This window comes from Scleropages formosus, chromosome 5 (assembly GCF_900964775.1).
Source record: "Scleropages formosus chromosome 5, fSclFor1.1, whole genome shotgun sequence".
Classification (NCBI taxonomy): Eukaryota; Metazoa; Chordata; class Actinopteri; order Osteoglossiformes; family Osteoglossidae; genus Scleropages; species Scleropages formosus.
Window position 1 is genome coordinate 36,452,362 of NC_041810.1, and position 21,232 is coordinate 36,473,593.

A 21,232-nucleotide genomic window follows, 5' to 3' on the forward strand; every position below is an offset into this window, starting at 1 on the left:
CCCTGTGCTCCGTGTTGCTGGGTTGTTCTCTGGCTCACTGGGACCTTGCTTGTGACAAGTGGTGTCAGACAATATATGTGTGTAGGTTCTGTACAGATCAGCATTTTCTATAAAATCTCTTCTTAGTTGAGTTTAGCTGGGTTTCATACTAACACAGGACAATGTGTCTGAGAACAAGGAGCTATAATAGTTATTGTACTTTAACATGTGAGTTATTGGAATGTTTGTCTCTTAAATACAATGTATTTACTGTGGTAATTACCATGATGAAGGATCACTGCTGGATGGCACTGTCACTTCTGTCAAATAAATGACATTATTTACTTTTTATTAGTCTGCTTTGCATCTTGTTGTGAATATTTACCAGATGCAAAATGTTTTTATCTTAATGTGGTTCATCATGTTACAGGATTATTTTCATTGAATTTATTTTAATAGAATGAATTTGTGAAATGGATCTAATTCCTGTAGGAAAACAGACCTTTGAAATATGTCTGACTTATTCAATACAACACTATTTTCATTAATTGAACTATATTTTAAGAAGAATTATGTGTTCTGTTAATGTACCTTGTTGTGTGTATTTGCAGACCTGGTTTCCACAGAGACCCTTACCTGCTGTGTCCCAGTCCAGGTCCTGAAATGGAGAGTTGTGCCTCAGAAACTAGTCACTCTGGAGAATGTAAGGAATGGGAACCATCCTCAAAAATGACTCTGAACAGGTAAGAGAGAGACGTGTGTGTTTGTGTTCCTGTGTGTTGTGTTGTCTTAAGTAATATTTATTTGATGCAGGTTGGGGTTCAAAGTGAGTTTTTGCGCATTTTTACAAATTTTCTTGGGAACTGGAAGGTCACAATGATAGAAAGACACTCACTGGAAAGTTTACTGGAAGTTTCTTATCTGTGACCACAGAGTCCTGGAGGAGAGAAGAGACTCACCTGAACCCAGCTGTATGTCCATGAAGAGTGACCGGTCAATGGATCAACCTATTCGCTTCCAACAGGGACAGGTTTCTACAGATGGAAGGTAGATGTGTTTTGAACCAATGATGCAACTTTTCAGCTCTTCATCTTTATTAAACATGTTCAGATATTTTTGTCCACATTAGTATATTTAAACTTATGTTTAATCAACAGAAATCAGCTGAAGAGATGTGACTCGGCGCATCAACAGGTGGATTTATCAGCAGTTTTCAAGGTACCACAATTTTATTACAGTACATAGCTGTTGTAATTATTTTTATGATTAGACCTCATTTATCCTGAGTGGTTTTACCAGTCTATGAAACAGGATATTTACTAGACCAGTTTAAGTCACCTTATTTTCTCCAGACTACAATAACAGACTTCTCTTGAGTTCTGACTCAGAAACCATCAGATTACTAGTCTGTGTCCTTAACCACTTCACTACTTGCTGTCCTGCTGTTCTCTGTTTGCTTAGTTTGTACCAAAGCTAAAACACACAGGTTCACTTTGGTTCAGTTTCATTTCACAGGATTTAATGAAGACAGACTGGTGTTGTCATCAAGATGTAAATACTGACATCAATTTGTGATGTAGGATCCAGAACATGACCTGCTTCTCCTGCTCTCTTGTGTGGAGTTTACTTTATAACATTCATAACAAATGAAACTGTATTACGTGATGTTCAAGGTTCTTATAGCTGTTGAGAAGACACATCCCACCCCAAAAGTGTTGTACCAAAGCCCAAGGCAGTAGGAGTTGATGGAACAAAATGAGTCCCTAGGTGTTTCCCTCAAGTGTATAAAGGGACATTGCTCTGGTCCCAGGGTTAGCTCTCTTTGGCTCCTCCAACACTGCTCTTGGTGAGCCATGTGAGGAACAGCACTGTGTAATGATTCATATGGTTATAGACAAGAACAATATTCTACACAACTGATATCTGTCTTCACGCTGATTTAGGAAAAGGTTTCATGAGATTATTATTATCATTACACACAGAACAAATACCTGGACACTTTCTACACAGAGATTGAACTTGATTTTTATTCTATGTTGTTTTTCACTCATGATTTGCCTTTTTACAAGTTGGAGACAAAACCATATATAAAGGATTTGATGTTGTAGAAAAAAAATTATAAGAGATAAAATGAGTTGTGACATAATGAATCAAACTCTCTCTCTGAGAACCACCTTAACTAACAGTTTCAAACATTATATTCAGTTCTATTGTGTTCTGTTTAAATTTTCCAGATTTCCATACTTTTCTCCTCACATTCCCTTTCTCTATAAGTTTATACTGGTAGTTTCCGCTGTTCATATGTGTACTGACTGTTAACATGTTTCAGATGGTTTAGTAGTATTTTCCTACCCCCTGCTGGATAATACCAGTTTATTGGGTTAATGATGTTTCTATTGTTTGTCCATCTTTGATTTTACCTTTTATATATTGTGCCACATTTGCTACATTAAATCAGTTTAGAGGACTTCCTTGGTGTGGTTAATGGGAAATGAATTAGTGGCTTGTCAAATTATACAAGTTTATAATAGGAAGCTAGAACCATATTTTATTATTGGTCTAGAAGTTCAGTGTTTCCTTTAGTCTCTTGAGGACAAAGCTGTGAAGTTCCTGAGAGATGAGTTGAACAAGTTGAAGAGGAATCTGAGTCAGGATTACCCAGCATGCCTTGAGCCCCAGGCTGACAATGACCTGGACAGTGAAGCTGAGATCCAGAAGATGTGTGGCAGAGAGGGGGCTCTGAAGATTACACTGTACATCCTGAGGACCATGAACCAGAAGGACCTCGCAGACACACTGGAGAAGAGTAAGAACTTTGTGTATCTCTTTACAGTCTCATGTAGTTTAATTTTCTTTTGAATTCGTTATACAATAATACACCAGGAAAGACGTTCAACCCCTCGTGCCAAAATCAAGGGGGCTGGACACAAACCAACCATGCCACCAATACTCCATCCCTCCCAAAACCCCACCTGCCCCTCACTCCACCCCAATACAGCTCTCCCTAAAAATCAGCCCACATCATGGGCAGGCACCACCCTCCTCGCTGGGAGTCACCACGAGCACGTCGCTGGGGTTGTCAAGTGGGCACCTTCCTTCGTTGATGTTTCATTGAATTGAGCCCACGACACCTCCAGAAGGCTCAACAGCAAGATCTGGCATCCCAGACCCACCCCCATCCATGCCCGAGGTGCCATCCCGGCAACTCCACCCACCAGAGAACCTCCCATCCCAGCCATACGTTAGCCACCGACAAACCAACCAACACACCACATCAGCACATGGAGGCGACAGCAAGACTCACCATTTGACAGTCATATAAGCGAGTACTCCCTGCTCAAGTCTGCTTCCCCCAAACATTTTGCTGCCTCCTCATCCACAACCACTGACTGGGTCTTTCTGCTACCTCCGACAAGTTTTTTTAATCACTGCTTTTAACGACTGACCCTTGAAACCAAAATTCAACAGTAGTGACGTGCTTGATTTTGCAACAAACCCTCTTGCACCAATCTCCACCGGTCTAATAATGCACTGCCAGCCTTGTTCCCTCACCTCACTGGCCAACTCAATGTATTTCAGTTTCTTCCTCTCAAAGGCATCCTCCAATGCGTCTTCGAAGGGTATCGTTTACTCAATGAAGTACACTACCAGTGTGCCCTCGGAGTACAGCACAATATTGGGTCTCATTGCCGTGACCACAATGCACTGCGGTATCTGTAGTTGTTTTCCCACGTCCGCTAGCAACTTCCAGTCTCGTACTTCACCCCACTTAAAACTCATACCACCTCGTCCACGCCCGTGACATGCAGGAGAGAATTGACCTCAATCCATTTATTCTCCAACAAGCATGCCAAGGATTTTAGCACTTCATTATGCATCCAAGCATATGCCTCAGAGGCTATACCACCACGCAAGCTGCAAGTCGGCTTTGTACCTACCCAGCGACTAAGATTCTGTGGAGTAGGAAGAACATCATAGGTGGCTCGAATGAGAAACTAATATGACTGGCGTCCATCGCCCACAGACCATACCAGCCAATCTTCCATTTCTCCACACACTCCCAAGTCAAACATCGCCCCTGCACTCCATGTGACGTCGCAGTTGCCCCCCTCGTCTCCTGTTTCTGTTTCTGTTCCTGTTTGCGGATAAAACCAATCACCAGCTTCCTCCTCTCCGGCAACTTAGCTTTACTCCACAATTTTATCGGATCACCGGCACCGAGCCCCGCCCTACCTGCCTGCACCTGACCAACCACATCTCTGTGCTCAAGAGCTGCCTGTGCATGCGCAACGACTCCCCCCCAGATTCCACTTGCGTCCTGTTTTTAATCTTACAAGAATCAGTCTCATCACTGGGTCACTTGTGCTTGACAATATCAATTCTAAGCCAACCTTGGCACACTCAAATTCTTCACTCAATTCCAAGACCCCCTTTCCATACAAAACCACACTACTTGAACAATGAGGAAGCCCCAACCATCTCCTTATAGCTTTGCTCATAACACCTTTGAGTCTTTCCACCTCTGACATAGAAACCTCGTAAACAATTAGTGGCCACCTAATACGAGGCAATAGACCAAACTGCAAGCACCACACCTTCAGCTTCCCTGGTAATAAATATTTATCAATCTTTTTAATTGCCTGTATTACATCCTCTCTTAACCCTTTTACCTGTTCCCTGTCGCTTAATGAAGAATCATACCATCTGCCCAAGCTCTTAATTGGCTTTTCAGCCACTGACGGGATCTTTCCCCCATCAATCTGAAAATTCTCCTGCAGTAACTTGCCTTTAACTATTGACAAGCTCCTACACTTGCTAGGTTTAACTTTCAGTTTGGCCAGCTTTAGATTTCCATTTAGCTTTGTTAATAAGCAACGAGTACACGGGACGGTAGTAGTAAGCACGGTGATATCATCCATATATGCTCTGATTGGCAGGAGGTGAGAACCATCCTTCAGCCTCATACCCCCAACCACCCATTTCGAAAATCTTATTATCACCTCCATCGCCATGGTAAAAGCCAAAGGCGAGATTGTGCATCCAGCCATTATGCTAATCCCCAGCCGCTGCCAAGATGTGGTCTATTGTCTGGTACAAAAATAAAACTGGATGTCTTCAAAATACACCTTAACCAGTCTCATAATACACTCTGGGACTTTAAAGAAATCAAATGCCTTCCACAACAAAACATGTGGTACTGAACCAAAGGCATTCGCCAAGTCCAAGAAAATCACGTGGAGGTCTTTACCTATGTTAAATGTCAAATATATAGGCAACATAGGCAATAATGAAAATTAATTGTCAAAAACTAAAATGATTGATACAAAAAGACAACAAAAACTATAATAAACAAAACATTGATTTCCTTCTGTTCATTTTAAATGGTCTGTAATAGATTTGGATTTCCATTGTTTTTATATTATTAATACTTGTTTTCCCCCATTTTTCCTGTAATTTATTTTGTCAGATGAATTTCTGATGAAATATCAACATAAATACAGATGTAACCTGAAGAAGAAATTCGAGTGTGTGTTTGAAGGGAAAGCAAAGCAAGGAAATCCAGTCCTGCTCAATAAGATTTACACAGAGCTCTACATCACTAAAGGTGGAACTGGAGGGATCAATGATGAACATGAAGTGAGACTTATTGAAACAGCCACCAAGAGTCCAGCAGTACAAGACACTGCGATCCAATGCAGTGACATTTTTGAACCCTTAGCTGGAGAAACGGCACCTATAAGAACCGTGCTGACAAAGGGGGTTGCAGGCATCGGAAAAACTGTGTCTGTGCACAAATTTATTCTTGACTGGGCAGAAGGAAAAGGAAATCAAGATATTCATTTCATATTTGCTTTTCCTTTCCGGGACCTAAATCTGATGAAGGGTCAAGATTACAGTCTGATAGAACTCATTCACCACTTTATCCCAGAACTGAAAGAGCTTGGATCAGCTGAGCTTGAAAGGTGTAAAACCTTGTTCATCTTCGATGGTCTAGATGAGAGTCGACTTCCTCTAGATTTCAAGAACAATCAGAGCTGGTTTGATGTAACAAAGACAACATCTTTGGATGTGTTGCTGACCAACCTCATTAAGGGGAATCTGCTCCCCTCTGCTCTCATCTGGGTAACCTCCAGACCAGCAGCAGCAGGTCAGATCCCTCCTGAATGTGTCCACCAGGTGACAGAGATACGAGGGTTCAATGATCCTCAGAAGGAGGAGTACTTCAGGAAGAGGTTCAGCAATCAGGACCTGGTCAACAGGATCATCACACATGTGAAGTCAACAAGGAGTCTCTACATCATGTGTCATATTCCTGTCTTCTGTTGGATTTCAGCCATTGTTCTTGAGAAGCTGTTTGGTAATGAAAACAGTGGAGAAATCCCCAAGACTCTGACTCAGATGTACACACACTTCATCATCTTTCAGTCAAGTTTAAAGAATGAGAAGTATCAGAAGGAACGAGAAAATGAGCTTTATAACATTTTAAAATCAGACAGAGAATTCCTTCTAAAACTGGGGGAACTGGCTTTTAGAAACCTTGAGACAGGAAACCTCATATTTTATGAGGAAGATCTCAAAGAGTGTGGCATTGATGTCAGTGAAGCTTCAGTGTACTCTGGAGTGTGTACAGAAATCTTCAAAGAGGAATGTGGGTTATACCAAAGGAAGGTTTACTGCTTTGTGCATCTGAGTGTTCAGGAGTATCTTGCTGCTTTGTTTTCAGTATTAAAAAGAAACAAGAAATACAGTTTTATTAAACAGATTGCAGCTCATACAGAAAACTGGTCTGACTTTTTGAACAAATCAGTGGATCAGGCCTTACAGAGCAAGAATGGACACTTGGACCTTTACCTCCGCTTCCTTCTTGGCCTTTCAATGGATTCCAGTCAGAGTCTGTTATATGGGCTACTGACAGAGAGAAGAATCAGATCATTTGATACTGACAAGACAGTGCAGTACATCAAGAAGAAGATCAGAGAAAATCTGTCTCCAGAGAGAACCATCAATCTGTTCCACTGTCTTAATGAACTCAATGACAATTCTTTAGTGGAGGAAGTCCAAGGTTACCTGAGCTCAGGAAATCTTTCAAACAAACACCTCTCACCTGCACAGTGGTCAGCTCTGGCCTTTGTGTTACTCATGTCAGACGAGGAACTGGATGTGTTTGACCTGAAGAAATACATCAGATCAGAGGAAGGTCTTCTGAGGCTGCTGCCAGTAGTCAAGATCTCCAAAACAGCTCTGTAAGTACTCTGGTCTAATGATAGTTAAGATTAGTAATAAAATTGAAAGGCACTTTACAGTTATCTCCAAATACACACACACACATTTTCAGAACCGCTCGTCCCATACAGGGTCACGGGGAACCAGAGCCTAACCCGGCAACACAGGGCGTAAGGCCAGAGGGGGAGGGGACACACCTAGGATGGGACGCCAGTCCGCCGCAAGGCACCCCAAGCAGGACTCGAACCCCAGACCCACCGGAGAGCAGCACTGTGGTCCAACCCACTGCGCCACCGCACCCCCATCTCCAAATACGTTTCTTTGCAAATTAATGGACTGTTTCTGTGGTGTTTTACACCAAGAACGAATCCTTGAGAGTTTTGTAAAAGAAAGGTTCCTGCCGGCCTGTAGGGTGTAAGTTGACAAAGGATAATTGTTATTGGTTAGTTCCTAAAAGAAGCGGGAACCGTTATTGGGGGCACTATATATAATGGGGCTTTTTGAAATGGGAGATGAGGTTCCGCGGTGTGAAGTGAGGTTGTGACACGAGCTACTGTTCTTAATAAACTCTTTGTTTGCACACTTCAAGTGTTCCAGTGCTTTGTTTCAGGGAAACCTCCAAAGAACGGTGTACCTTCCTTTTCGGACACCACAGTTTCTACTTACAAATATCCATCTAAATTTTATCTTTTCCAGACTGAAACAGTGTGGACTGACAAAGAGATGCTGTGGAGCTCTGTCCTCAGTTCTGACCTTAAACTCTTCACACCTGAGAGAGCTAGACCTGAGTGACAATGACCTGCAAGATTCAGGAGTGAAGATATTCTCTGCTGGACTGAGGACCAAACACTGTAAACTGGACACACTGAGGTCAGTACTACTGGGAAATAAACACGGTACGTGATCAGTAATGTGTGTATCAGTGAGAATACAGTATTTAGTGTGTGTGTCTGTGTGTGTGTGTGTGTGTGTGTCTCTACAGACTGTCTAACTGTGGTATCAGAGAGAGAGGCTGTGATTCTCTGGCTTCAGCTCTACGTTCGAACCGCTGTTCACACTTGAGAGAACTGGATCTGAGCTACAATCAGCCAGGAGACTCAGGAGTGAAGCTGCTCTCTGATCTACTGGAGGATCCACACTGTAAACTGGAGACACTGCAGTAAGTACTGTGTGTGTGTGTGTGTGTGTGTGTGTGTGTGTGTGTGTGTGTGTGTGTGAGAGTCATTACTATTAACCCTTAATTCTTAATTATACTGGATGCGTGAAACATATCAAACGTACTGAAAGAAATCCTTATTCTTTTAAAAATAAATTTACAATGTTACTGTCACTTACAAAATGTCATATTTCTCAAGACAATGCATGAATCTAAAATATTTGTAAACATTGAACTGAATACTTCATCGTTTCACATGTTTAAAATGATATCATTTCCAGGTTGATCCAGTGTGGACTGACAGGGAGATGCTGTGAAGCTCTGGCCTCTGTTCTCATCTCAAACTCTTCACACCTGAGAGAGTTAGACCTGAGTGACAATGACCTGCAGGATTCAGGAGTGAAGTTACTCTCTGCTGGACTGGGGAATAAACACTGTAAACTGGACACACTGAGGTCAGTACTACTGGGGAATAAACACTGTACATGATCAGTAATGTGTGTATCAGTGAGAATGCAGTGTTTTGTATGTGTGTTTCTACAGACTGTCTTGCTGTTGTGTCACAGAGAGAGGCTGTGCTTTTCTGGCTTCAGTTCTGCTTTCGAACCCCTGTTCACACCTGAGAGAACTGGATCTGAGCTACAATCACCCAGGAGACTCGGGAGTGAAATTGCTCTCTGATCTACTGGAGGATCCACACTGTAAACTGGAGACACTGCAGTAAGTACTGTGTGTGTGTGTGTGAGAGAGAGATTACTGCTAACCCACATACATGTCACAGGGCTCTGTATTTCCACACACTTCATAGACAGGCTGTGTGTGTTTCTCACTCACTGTGTATCCTTCTGCTTCTCCTACAGTGTGGACCATGGTGGACAGTGCAGGATCAGACCAGGACTAAGGAAATGTAAGTGTGTTTGTCCTGAAGAGTTGCCTTCAGATGTTCATGATGATGGTGTGGGTGATTCTTCCTCCTGTGTGTGTGACTGGTGTCTTCTTCATCACTGCTGTGTCACTGATGTCAGGAGACTTGGGAGTGTTTTCTGAAGGAGATCAGATCCACACCACTTGCTCACTCTGATGTTTATTCTATACACATATAACACATCTGTTGTCAAGCAGCAGCTGCTGGGCTGTACTTCCGATCCAGCAAACACACTGTGCTCTGCTCTACACAACACACACACACGGCTGTTATACACGAGTGCATTTGAAGTTTCAAGTTCTTATTTGTCAAAAACACAATGTATGACGTGCAGTGAAATGCTTATCCGACAGCCCGCGGTACAGACAAATAAGGCGAGACAAACAAGTAGAAACTAGGAACACAGTCCAGGAATACAAGGAATATATAATGATGAAAACAGGAAAGAATAAATAATAAAATAAATAATAAAATGAAATAGGATACAAACGTGTAGTCCAATATTAAAGGTTAGATAAAACTGCAATGTGTGCAGTGTGCTGACGGGGGGCGCAGTGGCACAGTGGTTTTGACCGGGTCCTGCTCTCCACTGGGTCTGGAGTTCAAGTCCTGTTTGGGGTTCCTTGTGATGGACTGGCATCCCGTCCTGGGTGTGTCCCCTCCCCCTCCAACATTTTGTCCTGTGTTGCCGGGTTAGGCTCCGGCTCCCCGCTACCCCGGACAAGCGGTTCAGAAAGTGTGTGTGTGTGTTCCGGTGTAGGATTTTTTTTTTCTTCAGTTCAAGGTTCTTTTTGAAATAATGAGGTACAATAAGCTGAAAAAGCTGGTTTATGACAGTTCTTTCCAGATGTTCTCCATCACAGATGGACACTCTTGCACATCTGTCCTGTGTCTTTTTATACTGCTCAACCTGTCTTATGTCCTTGTACAAGAGACGCAGACCTTCCAAGGTCTCCACCCACTTGCACTTAAATGGAGTTTTATTGGTAGCACAAACACACTGTTCCAGAGACTTCTACAGCAGGGCATATCACAGACACACATAGAAGGTACACAGAGATGAATGATGAATAATATAATAGAAATAACAACAGGAGACAAAGTCAGAACATAGCTAAATAAATTAGAATCATTGTAATAGTGAAAAGAAAAATAATTTGAAATAGGATATATTTTAAATTTTTGAAAGTAAATCTGAATGTGATCTGTTTGTTGACCACTGATTAAAAGCATAATATGGGTAAATAAAAGGTGATTTTAGATATTGAGCATACTGTAATTTTTTTTTTAAATTCTTGCTGTTATGTAACTGTTTGAAAATGTAAAGTGTTGAAATTGTTCTGTCCATCAGTGTGGAGGGCTGCCTTACATTTACATACTTGTAGTAACACTAAGCTGACAGTGAGAACTGGAAGTCCACTACAAAAACAAACTGTAATACAGTTTCATTTACTTTTATTCATTTATGAGACACTTTTCTCCAAAGTGACGTTGAGCTCAGAGAAAACAAAAGTTCATCTGTAACCCGGTGACTAAATGATCACACAAGGTTGAGTAGAATTTCAGAGATTTAATCTTAGGCTCAGAGAGATATTTACTGTCTTGAGTTCCAACCAAATAATAAACTTCAGTTAGTGAAATATGGAAATGTCCCAAAAAGGATATGTCACCATCATGTTATAATTAACTCTTAAGAATAAAAAAATTACAATAAAATAATAATATAATAAATCATCAAGTTAGTTTGTCTACAGATGCCAGTAATACAGTTTCACACAGTTACATTTACAGGATTTGGTGAAATTTGTGTTTTATCTGGAGATTTAACACTGTTTTAACTATGTTTTAACTGTGTTTCATCTGCAGACTCCTGCCAGCTCACACTGGACCCCAACACAGCAAACACACACCTATATCTGTCTGAGGACAACAGGAATGTGACATGGAGTGAAGAGGAACAGAAATATCCTTATCATCCAGACAGATTTGACTGTTGGTATCAAGTTGTGTGTGTAGAGAGTGTGTCTGGTCGCTGTTACTGGGAGGTTCAGTGGACTGGAAATGGGGCTGAAATAGGAGTGACCAAAGGAATGAGCAGGAAAGGAGGCAGTGATGACTGTCGGCTTGGATTCAACGACAAGTCCTGGAGCCTGTACTGCTCTGATAAGAGTTACTACGTTAGTCACAATAAGATACACACTCTTATACCTGTACCCCCCTCCCGCACAGTAGGAGTGTATGTGGACTGTATGTCCGGCACTCTGTCCTTTTACAGAGTCTCCTCTGGTCAACTGACCCTCCTGTACAGCTTCACCTCCGCATTCAGTAAGCACCTCTGTCCTGCGTTTGGGGTTTATAGTTATTCCTCAGTGTCCCTGTGTGAGATGGAATAGATACCAGTGTCCTGGATCTGTTTCGTTTTATTACCACTGTTTTATTGTTGGTGTGATTTATTATATTACCGGCTGTATTTACTTTGTAATGATTGTTTTGTTTCCTTTCCGAACTCGCGGTAATTAACTGAATTCTAGCTGGAGGAATAGCGAACTGAACCGGGACCCACTGTTGGTGTGTATTGCTCGTCAAACGCTGCCTGAACTGTACCCCTGTTATTCATAATCGTATGAAATAAATATAAAACAAACTCGGCTTTTGAACTAATTGCTCTACTATCTCCCACTCGAACACACACCACTTTCATTAACAGATATGGCGGACAGCAGTGGACCGGATACTGCACCCCCTTCCCACAATGCATCGCTCTCTTAAAGCAACACTGCATTTTTACTGCTTCATGTCCGTGTTCGCCCAGTTCGTCTTGGTCAAGCAGTGTGTGGACTGTGTGAGCTGCTGATGGAAAGAGAATTAAAAAATGAAATAAATGAAAACTGTACAGCAAATGTTTATTGGATTATAGCTGTGACTAAATGTTCTTAACGTTACCCAGCAATAAATACAGGTGTTATGTTGTAGCGAGCCGTGTGTGTTATGATTGGTTGGTGGCGGCGGGAAATAAGGGGAGAAAGCGGAGAGAGCCTGCGGGCACTGGCGAGTTGCGGGAGTCCTTGAGGAAACGGGGTTGTCGGAGTGAGCATTATTACTCTAGTGCCGGTGTTCAATGAAACGTTCAACATGAACGTTGCCTCTGTGTCCTTCTTCGCCCCATCCAAATCCACGGCGTTGCACGCCACAGTATAATTATGTTTCAAGTTTATTGGGACAAAGTACCGTATACAACAAGTATCACGAAATTCTTCTTGAGTGCTTCTCCACAGACTATGAACAAAAACAGTAGATAATAAATATTGCACAAAACAATAACAATAAATAATGGCAACAATTAATAATAGTAGACAGCCAGAGAACTCAGAACATGAGAATGAGAAGCTTAAAGTGACAGTGTAATGTACCAGTGTGCTTGGAAGGAACAGTCCAACTCTAGTTACTAAAGGTGGCACATTGGTGATTGTTGTATACTCTTACAGCAGTGGGGGTTCCTCAGGTGTCTGTCAATGTAATTCTGTGCCCTGCAGGTGGCGCTGTACTTAACTTCAGCACTAGACACTGGACACTGGACAGCTCACAGTGGGACAGTGCACTTGGACAGAGACATTGGCACTGTGGGACATACAGGAGCAGCCTGATGGTGCTGCTCTTTCTTCCCCAGGAGAGTATGGAATGTGAGACCATGCGGAAGACAGATCACTGACCTTATGTGTATTGTCAGCTCATCCCAGCACAGTCACCCAGTGTTATTAATAATCTTACATCAGTGTTATGTTAGCTTATTGAGCCACAATCAAAAATCCAAGTTATAGCAACTGTTTATACGGTGCTCATGGCAAAGGAGAGTACAGAAGTGGTTTACCATGGTCACGTTCTTCCCACATCTTTGAGATACAAACGCCACGCACCGTGAATCAGATTTGAACCTACACCTGACCGTGCGGCTCAGGCAAGGCGACACAACAGCACTACCTGCTGCACCACTGTGCCACTATATTAAGCTGCTGACAGTTGTTGACATTTTTGTACAGCTGGATCATTTTTACTGTACTAATTCAGAATAAATATAGTGGTGAAAGGTACTGCAGCAGGAGGTGGGATTTGAACCCAGGACTTTCCCATTTTCATTCAGCACCTGAAGGTTACGAATCTCATCCAGATTTTCCACACACTCAGCAGTTTACAAATACCTTCCATTACTGAAGTGAAATACACCGGTACAGTACCTGTTCAAAGAGTGAGGACTCCTCCCACAGACAAGTGTTTCTTCTGCGAGACGCTTGGTGAACAATTCTGAGCAGAAAATGAGGAGGTGTCACATCTCCGCTGTTCTTCTGCAGCAGGTCCCACATGTAGGACACTTGTGTGTCTCTGCTGTCGCTCTCCTGTCCAGCTTGTCCTAGTTCATGTTTCAAGTTCAAGTTTCAAGTTTATTGTCATAGATACAAGTACCATGTACATGTATCATGAAAATCTTCCTGAATGCTTCTCCACACACTATATGCAAGGACAATAGAAATACTGCACAACAGCAATTACAATAAATAATGGTAACAGTAGTAACAATAATGCCAGCTGACAGTCAGAGAACTCAGAACGAGAGAATGAGAATGAGAATGCTTAAAGTGACAGTGTAATCTACCAATGTGCTTGGAATGAACTGTCCAACTCTAGTTACTAAAGGTGGCACATTGGTGATTGTTGTATACTCTTACAGCAGTGGGGTAAAAGCTGTTCCTGCACCTAGCTGTGCGGGTTCGAATAGACCTAAACCGTTTTGCAGATGGCAGGGAAGAGAAAAGTGCCCGTGTGGGGTGACTATGATCTCTCATGATGCGCATCGTCTTTCTGAGGCGCATCGTCTTTCTGAGGCGCATCGTCTTTCTGAGGCAGCGTGTGGTTTAGGTGTCCTGGACTGCTGGTAGCTGTGTGCCGATGATTCCCTGAGCTGTTTTGACCACCCTCTGTAAGGCTTTCTTGTCCTGTATGGAGCAGCTGCCACCCCAGGATGTAATACACCCTGTGAGGATGGACTCCACAGCACACCTGTAGAAAGTGGTGAGGACTGTAGTGGACATCCTGGCTTTCTTCAGACGCCTGAGGAAGTGGAGGCGTTGATGGGCCTTTTTGATGGTTGATGCCATGTGCTCAGTCCATGTGAGTTTGGCAGTGAAGGTGACCCCTAGGAATTTGAAGCTGTTGACCCTCTCTACCATGTCCCCTCCTATGTAGATGGGTGCCTGAACCATATCCTGTTTCCTGAAGTCAATCACCAGCTCCTTAGTTTTACTGACATTGAGAGACAGGTTGTTGTCCTGGCACCACTCTGCCAGGAGCCTCACCTTCTCTCTGTAGGCCGTCTCATTGTTGTTGGTGATCAGACCCACAATGGTGGTATCGTCAGCAAACTTTATGATGGTCTTGGAGCTGTGACTGGCCACACAGTCATTTGTGAACAGGGAGTATAGCACTGGGCTCAGGACGCTTCCCCTGTGGAGTGCCAGTGTTGAGAATCAGTGGGGAGGTATTACTGCCAATCCACACACGCTGGGATCTGTTGGTGAGGAAATTCAGGATCCAATTGCACAATGCGGCACACAGTCCCAGCCCTAGTAGTTTCTGGATCAGCTTGGTTGGGATGACAGTGTTAAATGCTGAGCTACAGTCTACAAACAATAGCCTTGCATAGCAGTTTTTATTATCCAGGTGAGACAGAATGGTGTGAAGTGTGTGTGGTATTACGTCTTCAGTGGATCTGTTGTGGCGGTAGACAAACTACAGTGGGTCCAGAGGGTCTGGGATGGTGTCCTTAATGTGTCCCAGCACCAGCCTCTCAAAGCACTTCATTGCAATGGGGGTCAGTGCCACTGGGCGATAGTCATTAAGGCAACTCACTTTGTTTTTCTTAGGAACAGGGATAATGGTAGTGTTTTTGAAACAGGTGGGTACAGTTGAGCTTTATAAGGAGGTGTTAAATATGTCCATGAAGACAGCAGCCAGTTGCTCACTGCACGTTTTTAAAACTCGCCCTGAAATTCCATCCGGACCAGCAGCTTTGTGGATGTTGACTGATACAGGTGTTGTCCAGCTTGTCCACTTGAATGGGTGTGTGTTTAACTGTGAACTCAACCAGCAAACACGTGGTCTCTTCTGCGTTCTTGTGTTGCCATGGTAACAAGAACCCAGAGGACACCAATTAGGAGTGCAGCACATTTCACCTGGTGTCACACCATGAGTAGTCAACTTTTCACTGGTCGAGTAATAGCAAAAGTCCAGTTGATGTGGCATTATTGTGCTGCTCACATGTGACACAACTGTGGACTTACCACTGTAAAAGAAAGCTGCTTTGGTGTTAATCTAAGGTGGATGTATCACCATGGCCATGACCAGCAGTTCGACACAGTTTGTGCTGAGATAATGGATGTTATGCAGGATGTATCTGCAGCACCGTGTTCGATACGTTGAGAGAAACACAGATTTCATTCCATTGTTACTCCTAGACTCTTAGCCAGACAGGTAGGAGGTAAAATGAGGAATTTAACAGGGTGTCTCCAAATATTGTGACCAGTTCTGTGGCGAAGGCAGCCACATGGGTGTAGTAAAGGTGCTAGACTGTGGGTTCTACCCGCACATCAAAGGGTTTTATTAAGGAACCAAACCCAGATCAAACTGGCACATGACTCCCTTAAGAGCAATTAAACCAAAGTAACAAAACAAGACTCCTAAGCTTTAAGACCGATCCCAGGTCAGGTCAGGACAGGTTGACTCAGGATTGGTAAGATCAGGTCAGATTGGGTTGAGGCAGGTTAGGTCAGGTCTGGTCCAGGGAACTCTCCTTCTCTCTCAAATTTTCCCCAGAACTGTTCCCCAAAGTCCTCAGACCACCTGCGTTAAAATGAATCCTTTCTCACTTTGCAGCAGCTGGTCGTCACTACATGGTTTTTGCTGAGGCTGGTGAGGATTGTGTGTGTGTGTGTCTGTACTTTCTTTCTACAACGACATACAAAAGCCTTACTGTAATACCATTACTTTTTGCCAAAGCAATATAAAATATGCTCTTTCCCATTGACACTAACACAGAAGACATTAAATAACCATGTAAAACAAAAATTTCTGTGAAACATCTAAGTGCCTAAGACTTTTGTACAGTACTGTATGCTGTTTTGGAGAAAAGCATCTAAGTGAATAGATATAAATGTTACTATGGTGCACACCCATTCTGTGGGAAGAAAGAAGTGAGGAGAAAGGATGGACATCCACCTTTCTAATCACTCACTGTATTAATCAGTCTCCCTAACAATGAGGACCGAACAACACAGACTGACAGCACTAGGGTAGAGATGCACGAGCAGCACCTTTCCCCTGACCACCTGTCACTGTGTAAATAAACCATCACCTGTTTGTACTCACCGAAAGTCTCAGGCCTGTTTGTTCCACAAGTTAAGAGATAAATACTATATTTGCTCTGGTTCAGATAAGATTGCATTATCACTACCCCTAAATTCCCCTTTGCCAGAAAAGGGACTAAAATCCCAAAAGGGGTACCTGACTGAGTGTAGGAAACACTCTGCTAGTTTATTGATAATTTTACTTACATAAGATGTTCTGTTAACCTACTATTATTTTTGAGTCCCACCATTTGGTTGTAATATCTAACAGCAACTGCTCCATCTACTGTACATCCACTGAACGCAAAACCACAAGGCACCATAACTACTGTACATCTCAGTTGGTGTTTGGGTATCTAGCACTGAGTATTTTGTTTACACAACTTTATCCTTGATTCCGATCAAGTTAGTTTTCATTTAAAATGAGTAGTAAGCACAAAGTGAGTGTTCTGGTGGTGCTGCCAAGAAAAAGCATAAATCAGTATACAGACAAATTAAAGTGATAATAGTGCAGCATGAAAACACACACACACACACACACACACATTTTCGGAACCGCTAGTCCCATACGGGGTCGCGGGGAACCGGAGCCAACCCGGTAACACAGGGCATAAGGCTGGAGGGGGAGGGGACACACCCAGGGCGGGACGCCAGTCCACCACAAGGCACCCCAAGCGGGACTCGAACCCCAGACCCACCAGAGAGCAGGACCCGGTCCAACCCACTGTGCCACCACGCCCCCCAGCATGAAAACAGTGATGCATTTTATATCATTACTCTACAATCATATTATTTTAAAATAATGTGATATTGGTGGAAAAAATACACACACACACACACACACACACACACACACACTTTCAGAACTGCTTGTCCCATACGGGGTCACAGAGCCTACCTGGTAACACAGGGTGTAGGGCTGGAGAGGGAGGGGACACACCCAGGATGGGACACCAGTCCATCACAAGGCACCCCAAGATGGGACTCGAACCCCAAACTCACTAGAGAGCAAGACCCAGTCCAACCCACTGTGCCACCGCACCCCCCTGGAAAAAAATGCAAGAAAGTTCTATTGTAAAACAGCTTTCACACATGGTGGTTGTTTATATGTCCATATGGTAAGAGTATGGAGGAAATTGTAGCAATGTGCGTCGCTCTAGGGTGTGAGCTGGTGGAATGCAGAGGTGACAAGCATATTATTGATTCTACGTGTTGCACATCTGGCACAACAGGAGCTTGTCAAATGCAAATGCATCTTAAGGCAAACAGAATTATGCGTCATCACTGGCAATCTCAACTCCGCTGAGGGATTCCTTCGGGGTCCCCTGCCGGTCACAAGCCCGGATAAAGAAGGAGGGTCGGGCATGGGGCTAGCGACCCCACCCCGTAAAAAACCCACACCGCTTCAGAAACGCCAACAAGTACTCAAGACATCTCAGACATCTCGGCCTTGGGCGAAGATGGACTTCCAGCTGGAAGTCTTATGACGCGGAGTGGTGAAAGCCAGAAGCATCTGGAAGCTGCTCAGCCGATCACCATCCTTTCAACCAAGGCCACCCTTAACATCGGGATGTGGAATGTGAGGACCATGTACGAAGCTGGAAAGGCGGCACAGGTAGCCGCAGAAATGAGGGCCGACAGACTTGCCATCTTGGGAATCAGCGAGTCACGGTGGACTGGCTCAGGCCAGAAGAGGCTATCATCGGGAGAAATGCTGTTGTTTTCAGGACACGAGGAAGACAACGCCCCCCCCCCCCCCCCCCCCACACCCAAAGTGTGGCTCTGATGTTAAATAAGACAGGCTAGAGAGCTCTCACCGGATGGGAGGCCCATGGACCACGCATCATCACAGCAACCTTTAGAACTAAGATGAGAAGGATTAACATGAATGTGGTGCAGTGCTACGCCCCAACTAATGACAGCAATAAAGAGCAGAAGGAGGAATTCTACGACAGACTGCAGATCGTCATCCAGAGTTTGCCAGGAAGAGACGTCACCATTGTCATGGGAGACCTCAATGCCAAGATTGGCAGCGACAACAGGGGCTATGAGGAGATTATGGGGCAGCAAGGACTAGGTGAGATGAATGACAATGGAGAAAGATTTGTCAACCTTTGTGCCACAAGCAACCTGGTCATTGGTGGAAGCATCTTCCCTCATCGAAGGATTCATAAGGCAACCTGGGTTTCACCGGATCTATCTACAGAGAACCAGATAGACCATGTGTGCATCACAAGGAGGTTCCGGAGATCCCTGCAGGACGTACGCGCCAAGCGAGGAGCAGATGTTGCCTCAGACCATCACCTTCTTGTGGCTCGCCTCAGGCTCAAGCTAAAGAGGACATGGATAGGAGAGACAAACCAGCGCCAGAGATACAACGCCGCCCTTCTCAAGGAGGCAACAAAGTTAGAGGAATACAGACTAACCCTCACCAACAAGTTCCAGGCTCTGCAGGAGCTTCTGGATGAGGAGACTATTGATGTGAAATGGAAGGCAGTGAAGGAGGCAATGATAACAACATGCCAGGAAGTACTAGGCTCCAGGAAACACAACCACAAGGAGTGGATCTCAGTAGAGACCATGAAGAAGATACAGGAAAGGAAGGAAAAGAGGATAGCTCTTAACAACAGCCGTACACGGGCCGAGAAAGCCAGAGCACAGGAAGCATACAGGGAGGCCAACAAAAGTACAAAGAGGATCATCAAGATTGACAAAAAGAAATACTTTGACTCTCTGGCTACTGAGGCTGAAGAAGCAGCTCGACAAGGGAATATGAAAGATCTATACACCACTACAAAAAAGCTGTCTGGAAAGTTCAACAAACTAGAAAGGCCTGTAAAGGACAAGGAGGGAAGGACCATCACTGGAGATGAGGGACAGAAGAAAAGATGAGTAGAACACTTTGAAGAGCTGCTTAATAGACCATCCCCTCAGGACCCACCAGACATCCAGCCAGCTGCTGTAGACCTGCCTATCGATTGCAGGGAGCCCACCAGGGAGGAGATCCGTAAGGCCATCAAACTGCTGAAAATTGGCAAGACAGCTGGACCTGACAACACTCTAGCAGAGGCATTGAAAGCTGACATCGAAACCGTAGTGGAGATGCTATACCCCCTTTTCAAGAAAATCTGGGAGGAAGAACTTGTCCCAACAGAATGGAAGGAGGGATACCTCATCAAGCTACCAAAGAAAGGCGACCTCAGCAGCTGCTCCAACTATAGAGGCATAACACTCTTGTCGGTTCCAGGCAAGGTGTTCAATAGGATCCTCCTCAACAGAATGAAGGACACAGTTGACCAACAGCTCCGAGTCCAGCAGGCAGGATTCTGGAAAGAGCGATCCTGCACAGATCAAATAGCCACACTGCGTATTATATTGGAGCAGTCAACAGAATGGAACTCACCACTCTACATAAACTTCATTGACTATGAGAAAGCCTTTGACAGTGTAGACAGAGACACCCTGTGGAAGCTGATGAGACATTACGGAATACCAGAGAAGTTTACCAACATCATCAGGAACTCCTACGACGGGATGACCTGCAGGGTGGTGCATGGTCAGCAGCTCACTAGCGCTTTCCAGGTGTGAACAGGAGTTAGACAAGGATGTCTCCTGTCACCATTTTTGTTCCTGCTTGCGACTGACTGGGTGATGAAGACCTCCACAGCCGAGAAGCGACTTGGGATCCAATGGACACCTTGGGAACAGTTGGATGACTTGGATTTTGCAGATGACCTCGCCCTTCTCTCACATACCCACCAACAAATGCAGGAGAAGACCAGCACTGTGGCAGAGAACTCAGCACGAGTAGGTCTCATCATCCACAGAGGGAAGAGCAAGATACTGAGGGTCAATGCAGGCAAGGACTCTCCAATCACACTTGATGGTGAAGCGTTAGAAGAGGTGGACAACTTCTCCTCCCTAGGCAGCATAATCGACAAGCGGGGTGGGTCAGACGTCGACGTCAGAGTCAGAATAGGCAAGGCAAGGGCAGCTTTCCTGCAACTGAAGAATGTGCGAGCGTCCAGAGTTCTGACAGTTAAGACCAAGACCCGAATTTTCAACTCCAACGTAAAGTCAGTCCTACTTTACGGAGCAGAGACCTGGGGGACCACAGTCACCACCACAAAAAAGATACAGACATTCATCAACAACTGTTTGCGACAGATTCTCAGGATCCACTGGCCCGTGATCATCAGCAATCAAGAGCTATGGCAGAGATCAGGACAACAACCAGTAGAAGATGATATCCTGCAAAGTCGCTGGCGATGGATCGGCCTTACTCTGCGAAAGCCAGCTTCAAACACTACAAGAAGAGCCCTCACGTGGAACCCCCAAGGCAAGAGGAAGCGAGGCCAGCCAAAAAACACATGGCGATGCCACCTGGATGCAGAAGCCAAGAGGATGGGCCACACCTGGGGAAAACTGGAAAAACTGGCCCAGGACAGAGATGCCTGGAGAGCCCTTGTTGACGGCCTATGCCCCAAGAGGGGTAGTAGGCATAAGTAAGAAAGTACTCTGACTACGACCTACCTCCTGTCCTTGTCTTGACCA

At 44.2% G+C, this 21,232-nt stretch overlaps 1 protein-coding gene across 1 annotated transcript; it reads left to right on the top strand.

Annotated features, from left to right (window-relative positions):
* Positions 1 to 921: 921 nt before the first annotated feature.
* On the top strand, positions 922 to 11,983 carry LOC114910524 (NACHT, LRR and PYD domains-containing protein 3-like). The gene is made up of 11 exons (XM_029251955.1): positions 922 to 1,026; positions 1,137 to 1,197; positions 2,563 to 2,785; positions 5,252 to 5,260; positions 5,447 to 7,223; positions 7,900 to 8,073; positions 8,186 to 8,362; positions 8,641 to 8,814; positions 8,903 to 9,079; positions 9,220 to 9,266; positions 11,151 to 11,983. Exons 1-11 carry the CDS (start codon positions 953 to 955, stop codon positions 11,675 to 11,677), a joined length of 3,420 nt encoding a protein of 1,139 aa, XP_029107788.1. The 5' UTR covers positions 922 to 952; the 3' UTR covers positions 11,678 to 11,983.
* Positions 11,984 to 21,232: the final 9,249 nt, after the last annotated feature.

Bases quoted from the DNA above. Each gene is read 5' to 3' on its own strand.
- LOC114910524 (XM_029251955.1), top strand. From the start codon at position 953: ATGTCCATGAAGAGTGACCGGTCAATGGATCAACCTATTCGCTTCCAA. The intron at 1,198-2,562 runs GTACCACAATTT...TGTTTCCTTTAG, and splicing joins ATTTATCAGCAGTTTTCAAG to TCTCTTGAGGACAAAGCTGT. The intron at 7,224-7,899 runs GTAAGTACTCTG...TATCTTTTCCAG, and splicing joins AAGATCTCCAAAACAGCTCT to ACTGAAACAGTGTGGACTGA.